This window comes from Pleurodeles waltl, chromosome 10, assembly GCF_031143425.1.
Source record: "Pleurodeles waltl isolate 20211129_DDA chromosome 10, aPleWal1.hap1.20221129, whole genome shotgun sequence".
Lineage (NCBI taxonomy): Eukaryota > Metazoa > Chordata > Amphibia > Caudata > Salamandridae > Pleurodeles > Pleurodeles waltl.
Window position 1 is genome coordinate 815360786 of NC_090449.1, and position 13463 is coordinate 815374248.

General features: G+C 42.3%; 1 protein-coding gene across 2 annotated transcripts in view; it reads left to right on the forward strand.

Annotated features, from left to right (window-relative positions):
* Positions 1 to 12187: 12187 nt before the first annotated feature.
* Positions 12188 to 13463, forward strand: part of MYRIP (myosin VIIA and Rab interacting protein) — a 1334264-nt gene continuing 1332988 nt past the window's right edge. Inside the window, exon 1 of one of the 2 annotated variants that reach the window (XM_069211480.1) lies at positions 12188 to 12492. Coding sequence is in view for 1 of the 2 variants with exons in the window: in XM_069211479.1 (XP_069067580.1) it covers positions 13037 to 13113 (77 nt within the window). In the remaining variant the exon portion in view is untranslated. Of the gene's footprint in view, positions 12493 to 12948; positions 13114 to 13463 lie in introns of those variants that run through there. The other variant, XM_069211479.1, reaches the window with a different exon arrangement.

Below are 13463 nucleotides of genomic sequence, written 5' to 3' on the forward strand. Positions count from 1 at the left end.
TTGAATGTAACATTGTAAATGTAACATATGTAAGACTGACTTTCTCAGGAGAGAACAATGACCATACTGACTGGGGTACAAGCTGCAGCAATATTGTTACTGGATGAGCCGGATGGATGAGGACAGTACGGAAAGAGCCAATCATCGACATGTGAAAGTAAAAATGTAGATTTGAAGTTTTAGTTTTATTGGACAAAGTGTGAACATGCGAACCCTTGACCACTAGGGATTTGGGAAATCAAACTTAGCTGGACTTCAGTGAGGGAAGATAAAGCATTTGCCCATTTTCTTTCTAGATGAAAGGCCATTACTTTATTGAGCATCTTGAGACATGCTGAACTTTAATGCTTAAAAGACTTTGCCATTTTCTGAACTTTGCTGCTGAATCCTGAGGCTTGCTGACCAGACTGATGTCCTGATGACGAAGACTGTCATTGCTTGCCGATCCAGTCTGAGAATAGATATTCTGACAATGATGATGTTTGCTATGTCTGTTTGATTTTCTTTCTAGGTACCAACTGCGCTATTTTGATAGAGCCTCAGTTTAGATGTTTTCTAAATTTGTGTTGACTAAATTCTTTTGCATGAAGCCCAACACGCTAATTCTAATCTGGGGTTAGTTAGGATCCTCACTAATGAAATTTTATATATGATTTAACCTGTGATGTCTTTTCTTTGCTGAATCTAAATGTATGTAATATCATTTGCACAATTGTTCTTGTTTTTCCTTTGCACTGTGACTTTAGAATGTGTAATAGTTCAAGCTTTGATTAGAAGGCTTTTCTTTCAGCGATTCAGTCAGCCAGTGTTGATCCTGTATGTTTATCATTTGATTTTGAGATTATCTTATGTGACATTAGCATTGTTAACGTAGGGAAATCAATATTGTAACTTTTACATAAAGGTGTGGTTATTCATGACTGTAAGGTCATGGTGTGTGACAATTAATGACTCCAACTGATTACTAATGTTATTAATTGTAATTGATTATTAATGTCGTTGATTGGTCATTGGTTATTGAATTGCCTGTACTGGATCTATGGTGGGAACATCTTTAAGCGAGTCAAAAGATTCATCGTCCTATTTGCGTCCCCCTATAAGTTTACTTATTAAGGTCAGACACGCTATCACCCTTATCACCCGATGCAACCCTGCACCTGCTTCCTCCTCCTTTGCAGAGCACCACCTACCAATGCAACATTTCCAGACACTTTTGTAGACACAGTTTCAAACCTTATAACACTATACTCCAACCTATGCATTCTTGGTGGACTAAACATTTGGTTTGACAAACCCAATATGCCCCATCAAAAAACTATCATCACTGGCCTAGTCACACTGAACCTACAACCAGATCATACATAATCCCACACACATTGCTGGACACTTCCTAGATGTTGTTTTTGCAAATCCAGAAATAGTTACCTTTCTAAGGATTAATCCAGTCACATGGTCCTACCACTATTTCTAGGCTTTCCAACATAAAAAAAACACAAATCAACACACCCACTACAACCTTCCATGCATTCACCTACCAATCACAGAACAAACTCAATTTTGAATACTTAGAAACACAACTAACAGCCAACACAGCTCTAGACATGATAAATTCCATTTTAAAATTGTATGAATGGCTGCAGGAAGCTTTCGATTTCCTAATCCCCCTAAGAACAACAAAACAGAAAAAAAGAGAAAACAAGCACATTGGAGAAATACAGAACTAAAAAAGATAAAACAACATGTCAGAAAGCTGCAACAGGCCTGGCACAAAACAAAGAGCAATCAAGACAAACTTCACCTATGCAAACTTAACAGAATATACAAATCATCAATAAAAAGTTTTTAAAAGGTACTATTCAACATAATTCAAAATGCTAAATCTGCAAATAAAGAATTTTATAAAATTCTCACCAAATTTCATAATCCTAAATACATGGAAGGAACTCATCTCATTACTCAACAATTCAAAGATAAACTGGCAAATGATTACACAACCAATGTCAACACGTTGGACTCCTATATATAAAGGAAAGCCAGGAGTACCAACCCATTCCAAAATTCCCCTCCAGGAGTAAGCCAACCCAGCCTCTGCATTCTTTCAAACAAATATCACAAAGTGAATTTATGGATCTGGTCAAAGCAAGCAGGCCTTCCGGCTGCCCTTTTGACTCTTGTCCATCACACATTGTCAAGCACATTCTTTCATCTACCTCTGTTGCCAAACCAGTAAGAAGAATCATCAATAATTCTTTAACTAAGGGAATCTTTCCAGAAGACCTAACAAGGCATGCATACTCCCATTATAAAGGGAAAGCAGCATTTGTCTAGATGTGCCAATTCATTGAAGATAACTCCATACTTTCAGACTACCAAACTGTATTTCATCCAGGAAGAGGCACAAAAAGTGTCCTCATTGCCATTTGGGATAACCAGTAGATTGCAATGGAGTTGCTGCACTACTTCTCTTGGACATTTCAGCTGCCGTTGACACAGTTGACCATGACACTCTAATACAAAGACTCTACGAAGGGACTGCTTTCAACTGGATCACATCCTACCTTTAAAACATAAAAAATGTCATTCGTAGTCCCCCTTTCTCATCCAAACTGTCCTTAACAAAAGCAGGAGTCCCTCAAGGCTCAATCATCTCACCCATACTTTTCAGCAGCTACATGAAGTCATTATCGGCAATTATCAATGAATTTCAACATACTACAACTATGCAGATGACACAGAAATACTCCTTAAACTGGAAAGCCCCAAAGTATTGGAAACTCACAAATCTTCAGTTCTCTAAGCACCGTTGATCTGTGGATGACAAGGAGCCATCTAAAACTGAATGATGTCCAAATAGAAATACTCACATGTGGCGATTGGAAAAATTATGACCCACTCTGCGCCTGCCCTGACAATCTGGAACCACCTCCTAAAGTATCTAAGAAAGTAATAAACCTTGGAATTACCATGGACTTCAAGTTAACAATGAATGCCCAAGTGGACAAATTAGCAAGATCGAGCTTCATCACCATGAAAAGTCTGCACCACAACTTTCCCCATCTGGTATTTCTACACAAGATCCAGGCTACTATCTCTCCTGCACTGTCTAAACTTGATTACAACAATGGCCTCTACAACTGAACACCTCTATCTGCTATGAAAAGACTACATCGGATCCAGAAATCTGCTGCCAGACTACTACTACAGGTAAAGCCACAAGCCCACATCTCCCCTGCCTTGAGGGCCCTACATTGGTTACTGTTTGCCAGAAGATCCACCTTCAAGCTGCTTTATACCACCCACATCTGGAATACATTCACCAAATACATTTAATAAAGGGATCTCCACTCAACATTGGCACCTTGCCCCAAAACCCCACCATACAAGAAAAAGACAATAGATGGTACATCTTTCTCTGTTCAGGTGGCTAAACTATGGAATCCATTACCCCCAAATATAAGATCAATGGATAACTATCTTATCTTCAGAAGACTACTCAAGAGTTGGCTCTTTCCTACATAACAACCATACTCAAACAGCAATGTGCAGCATATCCCTGTATATGTAAACATTTATAATTTGATTATATGTTTATATCTAGATATGTGTATTGCTTTGTGCAAATATGTATAACTATGTTTTTCCTTAAAATATATACATAATCTTATGACTCCATAACAAAAGTATATATTACTTACAGATGGATATATATATATATATATATATATATATATATATATATATATATATATTAGTACCTAGTGATAGTAGACACTAGGTAGTTATAGGACCATGCTTCCAAAAAGAGGCACAGTGATTCTTGTCGTGCATAGAAAGTTTCAGGGTGATCTTCAAAGGGGGGGGGGGCGAGAAAAAAGGGTATAAAGAAAAGTCATGTTTCTGATCATAATTTCCATAGGACTTTTAGACAGACCAAACCACTGGACGGAATTACACCCAATTTGTCAGAAAGCTAGGTTTTGGTACGCAGATTGTGCTTTCACTTATTTTGGTGTAAATCTGTTCAGTGGTTTTGGACATATTAAAAGGAAAATTAATTTGGAAATCTAGGGCTGTGGATCCTTCACGGTGATTCATGATAAAAGACAAGCTTGTGCAGGGAAATGCACAGCTCTAATTGGCTGCCAACACTTTAAATCAGGAAATGCTAAAAAATGTTAAAATATAAAAAGAAAAGGGGCCAGGGTAGGTACACCCTGACCCCTTAGCTCTGGTGCTAGGGTCCCAGAGGGACCCCTCTCCCCGGGCAAAAAAGCATTTTAAAAAAATCTTTTGCAAATCTGTGGCAAAAAAATTTATGTGCGGGCGTGGATTTTTTTTTTTTTTAATTATTTAAAGCCAGCAGGTGGGCCAGGTACCAGGCCACTTATAATTTTGAATGTGGGGGGTGCCTCTCATCCTCCCCATACCCTGGGGACCACCACATCCCCAGGGGAAAATGCTTTTTATGTGTTGGGGAGGCCGTATGGCCTCCACCACAGCACCAGGGATCACCAACTCCCAGGGGGGTACACATAAAATATGTGTGGGGAGCCACGCAGCCCCCAGCTGCCCCGGGGACTGCCACCCACTGGGGCATTCAGTATAAGTAATACAGAGTGCTGCGTGCCACCTCCCCTGCCCCAGGGTCCGCCACCCCCAGGGGTATTCAGTATAAGTAATGTGGGGAGGGGGCTGCAGACCACTACCTCCCCAGGGCACAAATTACAATGAAGTGTGGGGGGTGTGCACAGCCCCCCCAGAGCCCCAGGGAACACCTCCTCCCCGGGGCTATGTTCATTGGAGGGGGCCGCGTGGCCCTCCTTGAGGAGCAACTGATTGCCCTGGGGTATACGCCACCCCCCAGGGCCGGCTCCTGCTATGCTCCGGGGTGCCCACCTCCAGGACATAGCTGTTTGCTTTTGCTTGGTGGGTGCTAATCACTCCTACCAAGCAAAAGCAAACATAACTTTGCTTTCTAACATTGGGATCTGTCAATCAGGTCCTGCTGTCAGAAAGCGGAGTTTAAATTTAAATCTGTCCAGATGAAAACATTGCTCCAGCAAGCAGGGAGCTGTTATTAAAAGCAGCTCCTTGCTTGCTGGAGCAATGCCGGCTCATACAGGAGGCAGGAGCCAGCTGGAAGCCGGCTGGGTCCACAGGACAGTCCTTGAGGCTCCCCCCATGGTCCCAGATAGCCCGTAAAGGGCTAAAAATGAAGAAAACAAGAAATTCTGTGGGTCTGTGGGGGAGGCCTTGAGGATCCCTTGTGGTCCCAGATAGCCCGGAAAGGGCAAAATATATATATTTTTTTTTTTAAAACAAATAAATAAATAGCCCAATGGTGAAGGTCACAGACCTTCACACTGAGAGTTCAGGGTTTGTCCTGCCTATTGGCTTAATTTTGTTTGACCAATGACTTTGTGTTTCACCACTGCGCATATTAGTTGCTCAATGTTCACCAGTAGCACATTGTATGTTTTGTTCAGTTTAGCCGCCTATTGGCTTTGACATGGCATTAGCCATTACTTTCTGTATCCAGTTTCGCCGCCTATTGGCTTTGACATTGCATTAGCCATTACATTCTGTATTCTGCCTATTGGCTTTGACATGCTGTATCCAGTCTAGCCGCCTATTGGCTTTGACATTGTATTCCTATTGGCTTTGACATGATGTATTCAGCTCAGCTGCCTATTGGCTTTGACATGATATTATATATTACATTTTGTATTCAGCTCAGCTGCCTATTGGCTTTGACATGATATTATACATTGCATTTTATATTCAGCTCAGCTGCCTATTGGCTTTGACGTGATATTATACATTGCATTTTGTATTCAGCTCAGCTGCCTATTGGCTTTGACATGACACTAGACATTGCATTTGATATTTAGGTTAGCTGCCTATTGCCTTTAACATGGAGTTAGACATTGCAGTTGAGAATCCAAGCTGTATTTTTCCAAGCTGTGTTTTTGCACAAGATGAACCAAGATGTTTTTCTCACAGTAGACTAGACATGATAAGAGAGGGTACACTGGTTGTTTTTCTCCGCTTGAGCCTGGGAAGAGGAGAAGTCTCGGAGACCTGGCCAGTCTCCAAAGACTTGCTCAGTTTTCCCGAGTCTGAGAGGAGGGGGCACACCTTTGTAACGAATGTCACAGGCTGCAGAGATTCAGATTCGGATCTGCCTGACTTCGTGCTGGAACTAGGCGCCAGTTGCCAGCATCCCGTGTGGGTAGATGAATCTCTTTCTCGCAGCTGACAGGGAGTCATCAGCTTGCAGACCCTAGAAAGATGAAGCTGTAAATAGTTTCCCACACGGTGAAGTATTTGTTTTGCTTTGCATTCAATATCTTATAAATATAACCTGCTGTGTATATTGCAAACTGTGCATTAACGTGTGCTAGAAAGCTAATAATTCGTCATTCATAAAAATTGCGGTTGGGGAAGAATTAACAACAATAAAAGTCTTCTTTGAACTGAGAAGTGCATTTCTGGTGTGTTATGTAAGTCCTTAGAAACTAGATAAAAGCAAAAGCACTACAGGGTTCAACTTTAGGTGTAACCGTAGTCATTTTCCTCCTTTAATTTCTTTTCAACATCAAATGTTTAAGGCTCATACTGAAAGATGATCTTACTCTTTTAGTTGACAAATACATTTTTTTTCAATTTGTGCTGAAATATCTCATTTTAAGTACATCATCCATCAAAGACTAACAAACTCTGTCTCCCTCTCTCTTTCAATTTCTTTCTCCCACTCACACCCTTTCACACCCACTCACAGATCCACTCACGCACCCACTCACAGACGCATGCAGACCCTTGTGCACCCATTCACAGCCCGTCAGACCCAAATTCACCCACTCTCAGACCCACTCAGACTTTCACACACCCACTCACAGACACACTGACACCCTCATTGTTGGACTTTTTCCCTTATGCAGGGTCATCCCCAATCTTTTTGCCTTCTATTCTTTCTGACCTGTTGTAGTTGTCTTTTGAACTCTGAGCACTTTACCACTGCTAACCAGTGCTAAAGTGTATATGCTCCTCTGTGTAAATTGTATTGTTGATTGGATTTCCATGATTGACATATTTGATTTGCTAGTAAGTCCCTAGTACAGTGCACTAGAGGTGCCCAGGGCCTGTAAATCAAATGCTACTAGTGGGCCTGCAGCGCTGGTTGTGCAACCCACATTAGTAGCCCTGTAATCATATCTCAGACCTGCCACTGCAGTGTCTGTGGGTGCAGTTCTAAACTGCCAAATCGACTTGGCAAGTGTACCCACTTACCAGGCCTAAACCTTCCCTTTTCTTACATATAAGACACCCCTAAGGTAGACCATAGGTAGCCCACTGGGCAGAGTGCAGTGTATGTTTAAGGTAGGACATACACTAATGTGTTTTATATGTCCTAACAGTGAAATGCTGATAAATGTGTTTTTCACTGTTGCAAGGCCTATCCCTCTTATAGGTTAACATGGGGGCTGTCTTTAAGTATGATTAAAGCATAGATTCCCTTTGGGAGAGGATGGACATGTGGAGTTGGGGGTCTCTGAGCTCACAATTTAAAAATACATGTTTTAGTAAAGTTGATTTTAAGATTGTGTATTCTTAAATGCCACTTTTAGAAAGTGGGCATTTTCTTGCTTAAATCATTCTGTGACTCTACCTGTTTGTGGATTCCCTGTCTGGGCCAGTTTGACAGTTGGCTGTTTGCACTCCTATCTAGACAGTGACAAAAAGGGAGCTGCTGTGTAGCCTGCATATCCTGATGACCCATCTGTGCTAGGAGGGAGGGGAGGACAACTGAAAAGGCTGTGCCTGCCCTCACACAATGCAGTCTCCAAACCCCTGGTGTGGATCTGGGGCCCGGCCTGGGCAAGGCAGGATTTCACAAACAAGAGAGACTATTCTTTGAAGTAAGCATACTTCAAAGGACAAAATGGGTATAAGAAGGGCACCCAAAACCACAGATTTTAGATTACTTCTAGAAACCAAGAGGAACCTCTGCCTGGAAAAGAGCTGAAGAGCTAAGGAGAATTGCTGCCCTGGCTGTGACTTTGCTTTGTGGAGCTATCCTGAAGTTGCTGCATCTGTCTGGTGAAAGGGGACAAAGACTGGACTTTGTTGTGCATTCCTGCTTGTGAAGAAATCTCCAAGGGCTTGTCCTGAGCTTGCCTCCTGCTGTTGAAGTCTCAGGGCCATCAAAGACTTCCCCTGCTAGCACCTGGACTTTCTGCTGGGACTCCTGCCCTGCCAAGTGGTGCCCTATCCCGTTCTTGGGGCCTTAACAGGTGAAGCTGGCAGACCAAGCCTGAAAATCCATGCAGACCGCCGAGCGGGGAAGTTTCTGACGCAACCTCCGAGAGCGGCTGAAGAAATGACACGCCGCTGCCTCTGTGGCTGAAATCAATGCTGCGCTTGCAGTGCGGCTGGGAGATCGACGCGTGCGGCTGGAGAAACGAGGCGCTGCATCGCTGACGGTGGCCGGTATCGTCGCAACCCACATAGTGCGGATTTGCTATCATCATGCAGCAGGATTTTCGACGCAAACCTTGCTGGGCGTGGAAAAACAAAACAAGGACTGTCCTGACCCGAGTGCTGCCTGGATCGATGCATCGCTCCCCTGTGGGAAGGAAAAACGACGCACACCGGTCTGACCAGAGAAGGAGAAATGATGCACAAGCTCGCTTGTGGGTGAGAGATCGACACACCACTTACCTTTTTCAACGCACACTTGCCCGTGCGTGTTATTTTAACGCGACCCAGGTACTTTTCAGTGCTAACAGTGTTTTATAAGACTCTTTTTGCTTTTTAATTAATAACTTGACTTGTGTATGTTGGATTTTTTTCGTTTTGGTCTTGTTTTGTTGAGATAAATATTTTCTATTTTTCTAATCCTGTTTTTTGTCATTTTGTAGTGTTTTCATTAAGTTACTGTGTGTGTTGGTACAAATACTTTACACCTAGCACTCTGAAGTTAAGTCTACCTGTGGGGTTTAGCTGAGGGTGATTCTCCTTTACCCTGACTAGAGGGAGTGTCCTTGCTTGGACAGGGGGTAACCTGACTCCCAACCAAAGACCCCATTTCTAACACTCATGCACCCACTCACAGATCTGCACACAGTGCCACACCCACTAAGACACTGATGCACACACTCAAACCCAGGCAGAGACTCTCACAGCCATTCTAATGCCCAGATACACCCTCTTACACCTATTCTCACACCCAGAGAGATAGTCTGCTGCCAACTCCCGCTTCACATAGCCAAAGGGCCATGTGCAGAGTAGGGTTGGGTGGTTAGGGGGGTTGGCAGCAGGGACTGGCTGCAGGCCAAGCTTTGGGGGCAACCCCTGCTGCAGACAGGTGAAGGCTGTGCATTGTGCAAGTTTGGGTGCTTATAGGCGGTTGGACTGAGGGCCTGGCCTGTGCGCGGGGGTGGTTGGATTAACATATAGTAATGAAAATTACTATACCTTAAAAAAACATAAAAATTCACTCGAAAAAAACAAAGGTCTCAGGGAAGTTATAGTTGGGAAAAAGATTTTTAAAAACATAGAAATTCACTGAAAAAAACAAAGGTTACAGGGACATTATAGTTAGGCTCACATTTTAAACATACAAAACCATAGAAATTCACCTGTTAGAGTTATCTCAAGTAACTATAACTCGTGCTCTAAGGTAACTGTATCTCGCTCCCCCACCATGCACTGAGCCCACAAATTACAACTCTCATGACATCTTTGATAATATCATTGATGATAATCAATGTAATATTGCCCTAACATTTTTGATTGAAAAAGTGTGCATGGCTGGGTTGCGAGTTATAGTTACCTTAGTACACACGTTATAGTTACTTGAGATAACTCTAACAGGTGAATTTCTTTCTGTATTATAGATGCAGAACCACAAGTATCAGAATGCGTTGAATACATTTGCACTGGATGAACTGTTCCACTGAAGCTGCACAACGTGAGGTCTAATATAGTGGTTTTAGGGCACACGTAGGGAACGTGATCCTTTATTTTTTTCCATTAGGTATATTATTGTTTTTTAGTGATAGCTTCCAAAGTAGGAATATACAGCAACATTAGTTATTTTCGTATTTGAGATTTCCAAAACAGAAACCTTCCTTCTTGTAGGACAATGCAGTCACATATTTTTCTTGGGCAGATAATCAGCCCTGCTAAGTATTAAAGGCACATGCGTGATGTGATGTACACATTTTTTTTTTTCCTTGACTTCTGGTATTTGTAGTCTTGTAGTGAGACCCCGGTTCAATCGGGGCAACAGGTTTGTAAATTCAGAACAACCAGCTCAGTTTTTACAAGCCAGAAGAAACCAATATTGGCGGGACTAGAAAATATCCCAGTATTCAATTTAAGCACAGAAACTCTTGACATTTCTACCAAAAAAGTTTTGACCAAAGGACTTACATTTGTCCTTTGTTCGTATGTCAATAAATTTGAATTGTTGACAGATAAACATGCTTTCTTTAGAAGAATACGTTTAAAAAATGTTTTTGAAACAAGGCCTTCCCAAATAGATGTTAATATATCTGGCTTACGTCCGGTATCACAATTTACCCCAGAGATAGAATTTTTGTGCCCAGAAATCCAAATCTTTGAAAGAGCTGTGTTAAATAATCTGACTCATTTGCTTAGATTTATTCCGAAGCCACGGTACAACCTAGAAAATGACGAGAAACTGGCTTTGAAAAGATTGCAGGATAACAGACAGATCACCATCAAACCTTGCGATAAGGGAGGTGGTATTACTATTTTTGATACAGATTAGTATATTGAAAAAATGTCTAACATGTTACAGTGTAAAGAATTTTATAAAAAGATATCTCTGCAAGGAATACCAAGGCTGGCTTAGTAGGTTTTCATCAAAATTCAGTGGCCAACAACGCTCAAGCTGAAATCCCAGAAAAAAAGTCCTCCACCTATATCTAATTGGAAATGTATGGAAACATATTGGGATAAAAGACGTTGATGTGTGAAGGACAATTTAAAGACTATGAAAAGTAAAGCAAGTTGTTACTACAGACAAAGGAAAGCCCAGATACAGACTGCCTAAAGATTGATAGATTATTTGCAAAATTATCTTTTTGAATTCGAGAATATGTGTATGATTTTGTAAGGATTACATTTTCGATATATAATGTAAATATTATTTGTGTTTTGCAATTTTGTCTTATCCGTGGTGTTATGTGATTTGTCTTGAGTCTTTATGTGTGGTCTTAGTTTAGTTGTCTTTTCATGTCTTATGTTGAGTTTATATAAATGACTGCTTATTCTTTATTATTATCAAAAAAGAAAAGTAATTTTCTAATCTCTATGATACACAAGCTTTTCCGATTTTTAAGTGTATGTACATTTTGGAATTGAAACAAGAGAGAGAAAAAATTCTTTAGAATAGGTCTTGTTTAGTCCTCCAAATGAATTATAAAATGGGACCACAAATCCATGAATTAAAAAAATAACCTGGGCTGGAGCAGCACATCATAGGTGGACCTGGAAAACTAGGCAGAGATAGATGATAGTGGAAAACAGCCAGCAGAAATGTTTTGCTTGGAAGAGACACCTAATAACTTTAGGAGGCCTCGGTGTTGTCAATTTGTGCTTCCAAGACAATTGTTAGTTGGTTCAAATAATCTACAACGCATCCTTGATTATTCTTCAGGCGAAAACCTGCTACTGCAGCGCTCTCGAGCTCCCCAGGCCATGTGTGAGTAGCTCAGCCAGTCCATGATTTTTTTTTGCATTCTGGGACACGTAGTCCTAATTCTGGATTGGCTGAGCAATTTACACATAGAGATGGGAAACCTGAGACCTCTGCTACTGGTGAGTGAACTAACTGTATCAGCAAGGGACAATTACAAACTTTATGATAAAGTGTCACTGGATGTGTCACAAGAGCCTGCAAGTGGCACGCTTTACCGCACTGAAAACATGAAAATGTAGTATACATGCAGACTGAAATTCGGCAGCCCTGGACCATTGTGCCGTCAAACAAAGAAGGGCCAATGGAGCAGTTCTCAGAAACCATTAACGTTAATTTAAAAGCAGCTTGCTGTACATAAAATGCACCCAACCTCGCTCGAGAAGAAAAATCAGTTCTGGCGTCTGCTGCTTCTGCCTGCTCACGAAGGGGAGGAGTACGGCGTTCCCAGAGAGGAGGGGTTCCTTTTCCGAAGACAGCCGAGCAGCCGGGGATACAGACATTCCATGGGAGACGAAATATTGCACAACGCCGGCACCTGCAGGAAGCACTGCCCATCCGCCCGACTCCTTTGCGTTGGTCCGTTTTCCGCGGATTGGGAGGCATTGACTGTTGCAGAATCCACCCCTGCATCTCATTGACGGAAATTTAGGAATCGCAAAGCGGACTTGTTGACCTGTCCTCTACCCCGGAGACTCGTTGCGCCCAAAATTGAGTACTAGAAGTTGCCTGCGCTTCTATTTCGGTGCATCTTTCAGAATTGTGTAAGTACCGTATGTTGGGGTCGTGCCTCTGCTGCATTCTGCCTGACTGCTGTGCGCTAGAGAAGGGCGCAGGCGGACGCATGGCTATTACTATTCACGCTGCAGTGCTCGTTAAAATCAGCTTTCTGAATGAAATAGTGGAAAAAGACCTCCCATATGTGTAATTGTCCTCATGCTAGCACTATGAATAAATCTGGAATTCCTGACATTTCTCTTTGGTATGACAGGCACTCCGGGTGAATGGGTGCAAGGTACAGATGTGACTGCTGTGCATAGAATTATCACCAGTAGTGCATGAGATACGTCACTTGATGACAGCGCTGGAGAGTGAATAATTATGCATTTGCGTGAGATTGTAACCTCCGTTTAGAGCTGGCCGACTGCTGTCCTGGGATTACGTGTGCTGCAGTCTTCCCTGGGCTGGAAGCTGTTCATGTGTATTGCGCTGCACGGAGAAAGACGCCTCACTTTCATTTCAAATCTATAAGTAGGATTGGCTAGTATTCCCTCCAACTCTTTGATTAAAGGAATACGACCAAAGGGAATGGCTGGCACCCCGCGATTATCCGTAGGGGAGATTTCCTGCATCGATACCTTAACTCCTTCACGTGTGTCCGAAAGGTGAAAGCTTCAGCAGCACGCGCTCTGCCGCCGTGAATTTATCTTGTTTTGCGCGTACAGCCAGCGATTCATTTGTTTGGGGCGTTTTTCTGTCTGAATGTACATGTCCGATCGGTGTGTTTGCCACGCACACGACATTTGTAGAGAGTAGGAATATTAGTACTTCCTCGTTTAAGTATAAAAGCAGGGTGTCACGCTGCCAGTGGCGGTCAGCACTGGATCGGTGCCCAGGCATAGGTCTGCTGGTTTCACACCCTTTTCTGTACATTGTATTGTGTTTTATATTCCACCCTACGTTCCAGGGCTTGCTTCCAGTGCTTTCAATGGAGCACATCATATATAGCAGCATC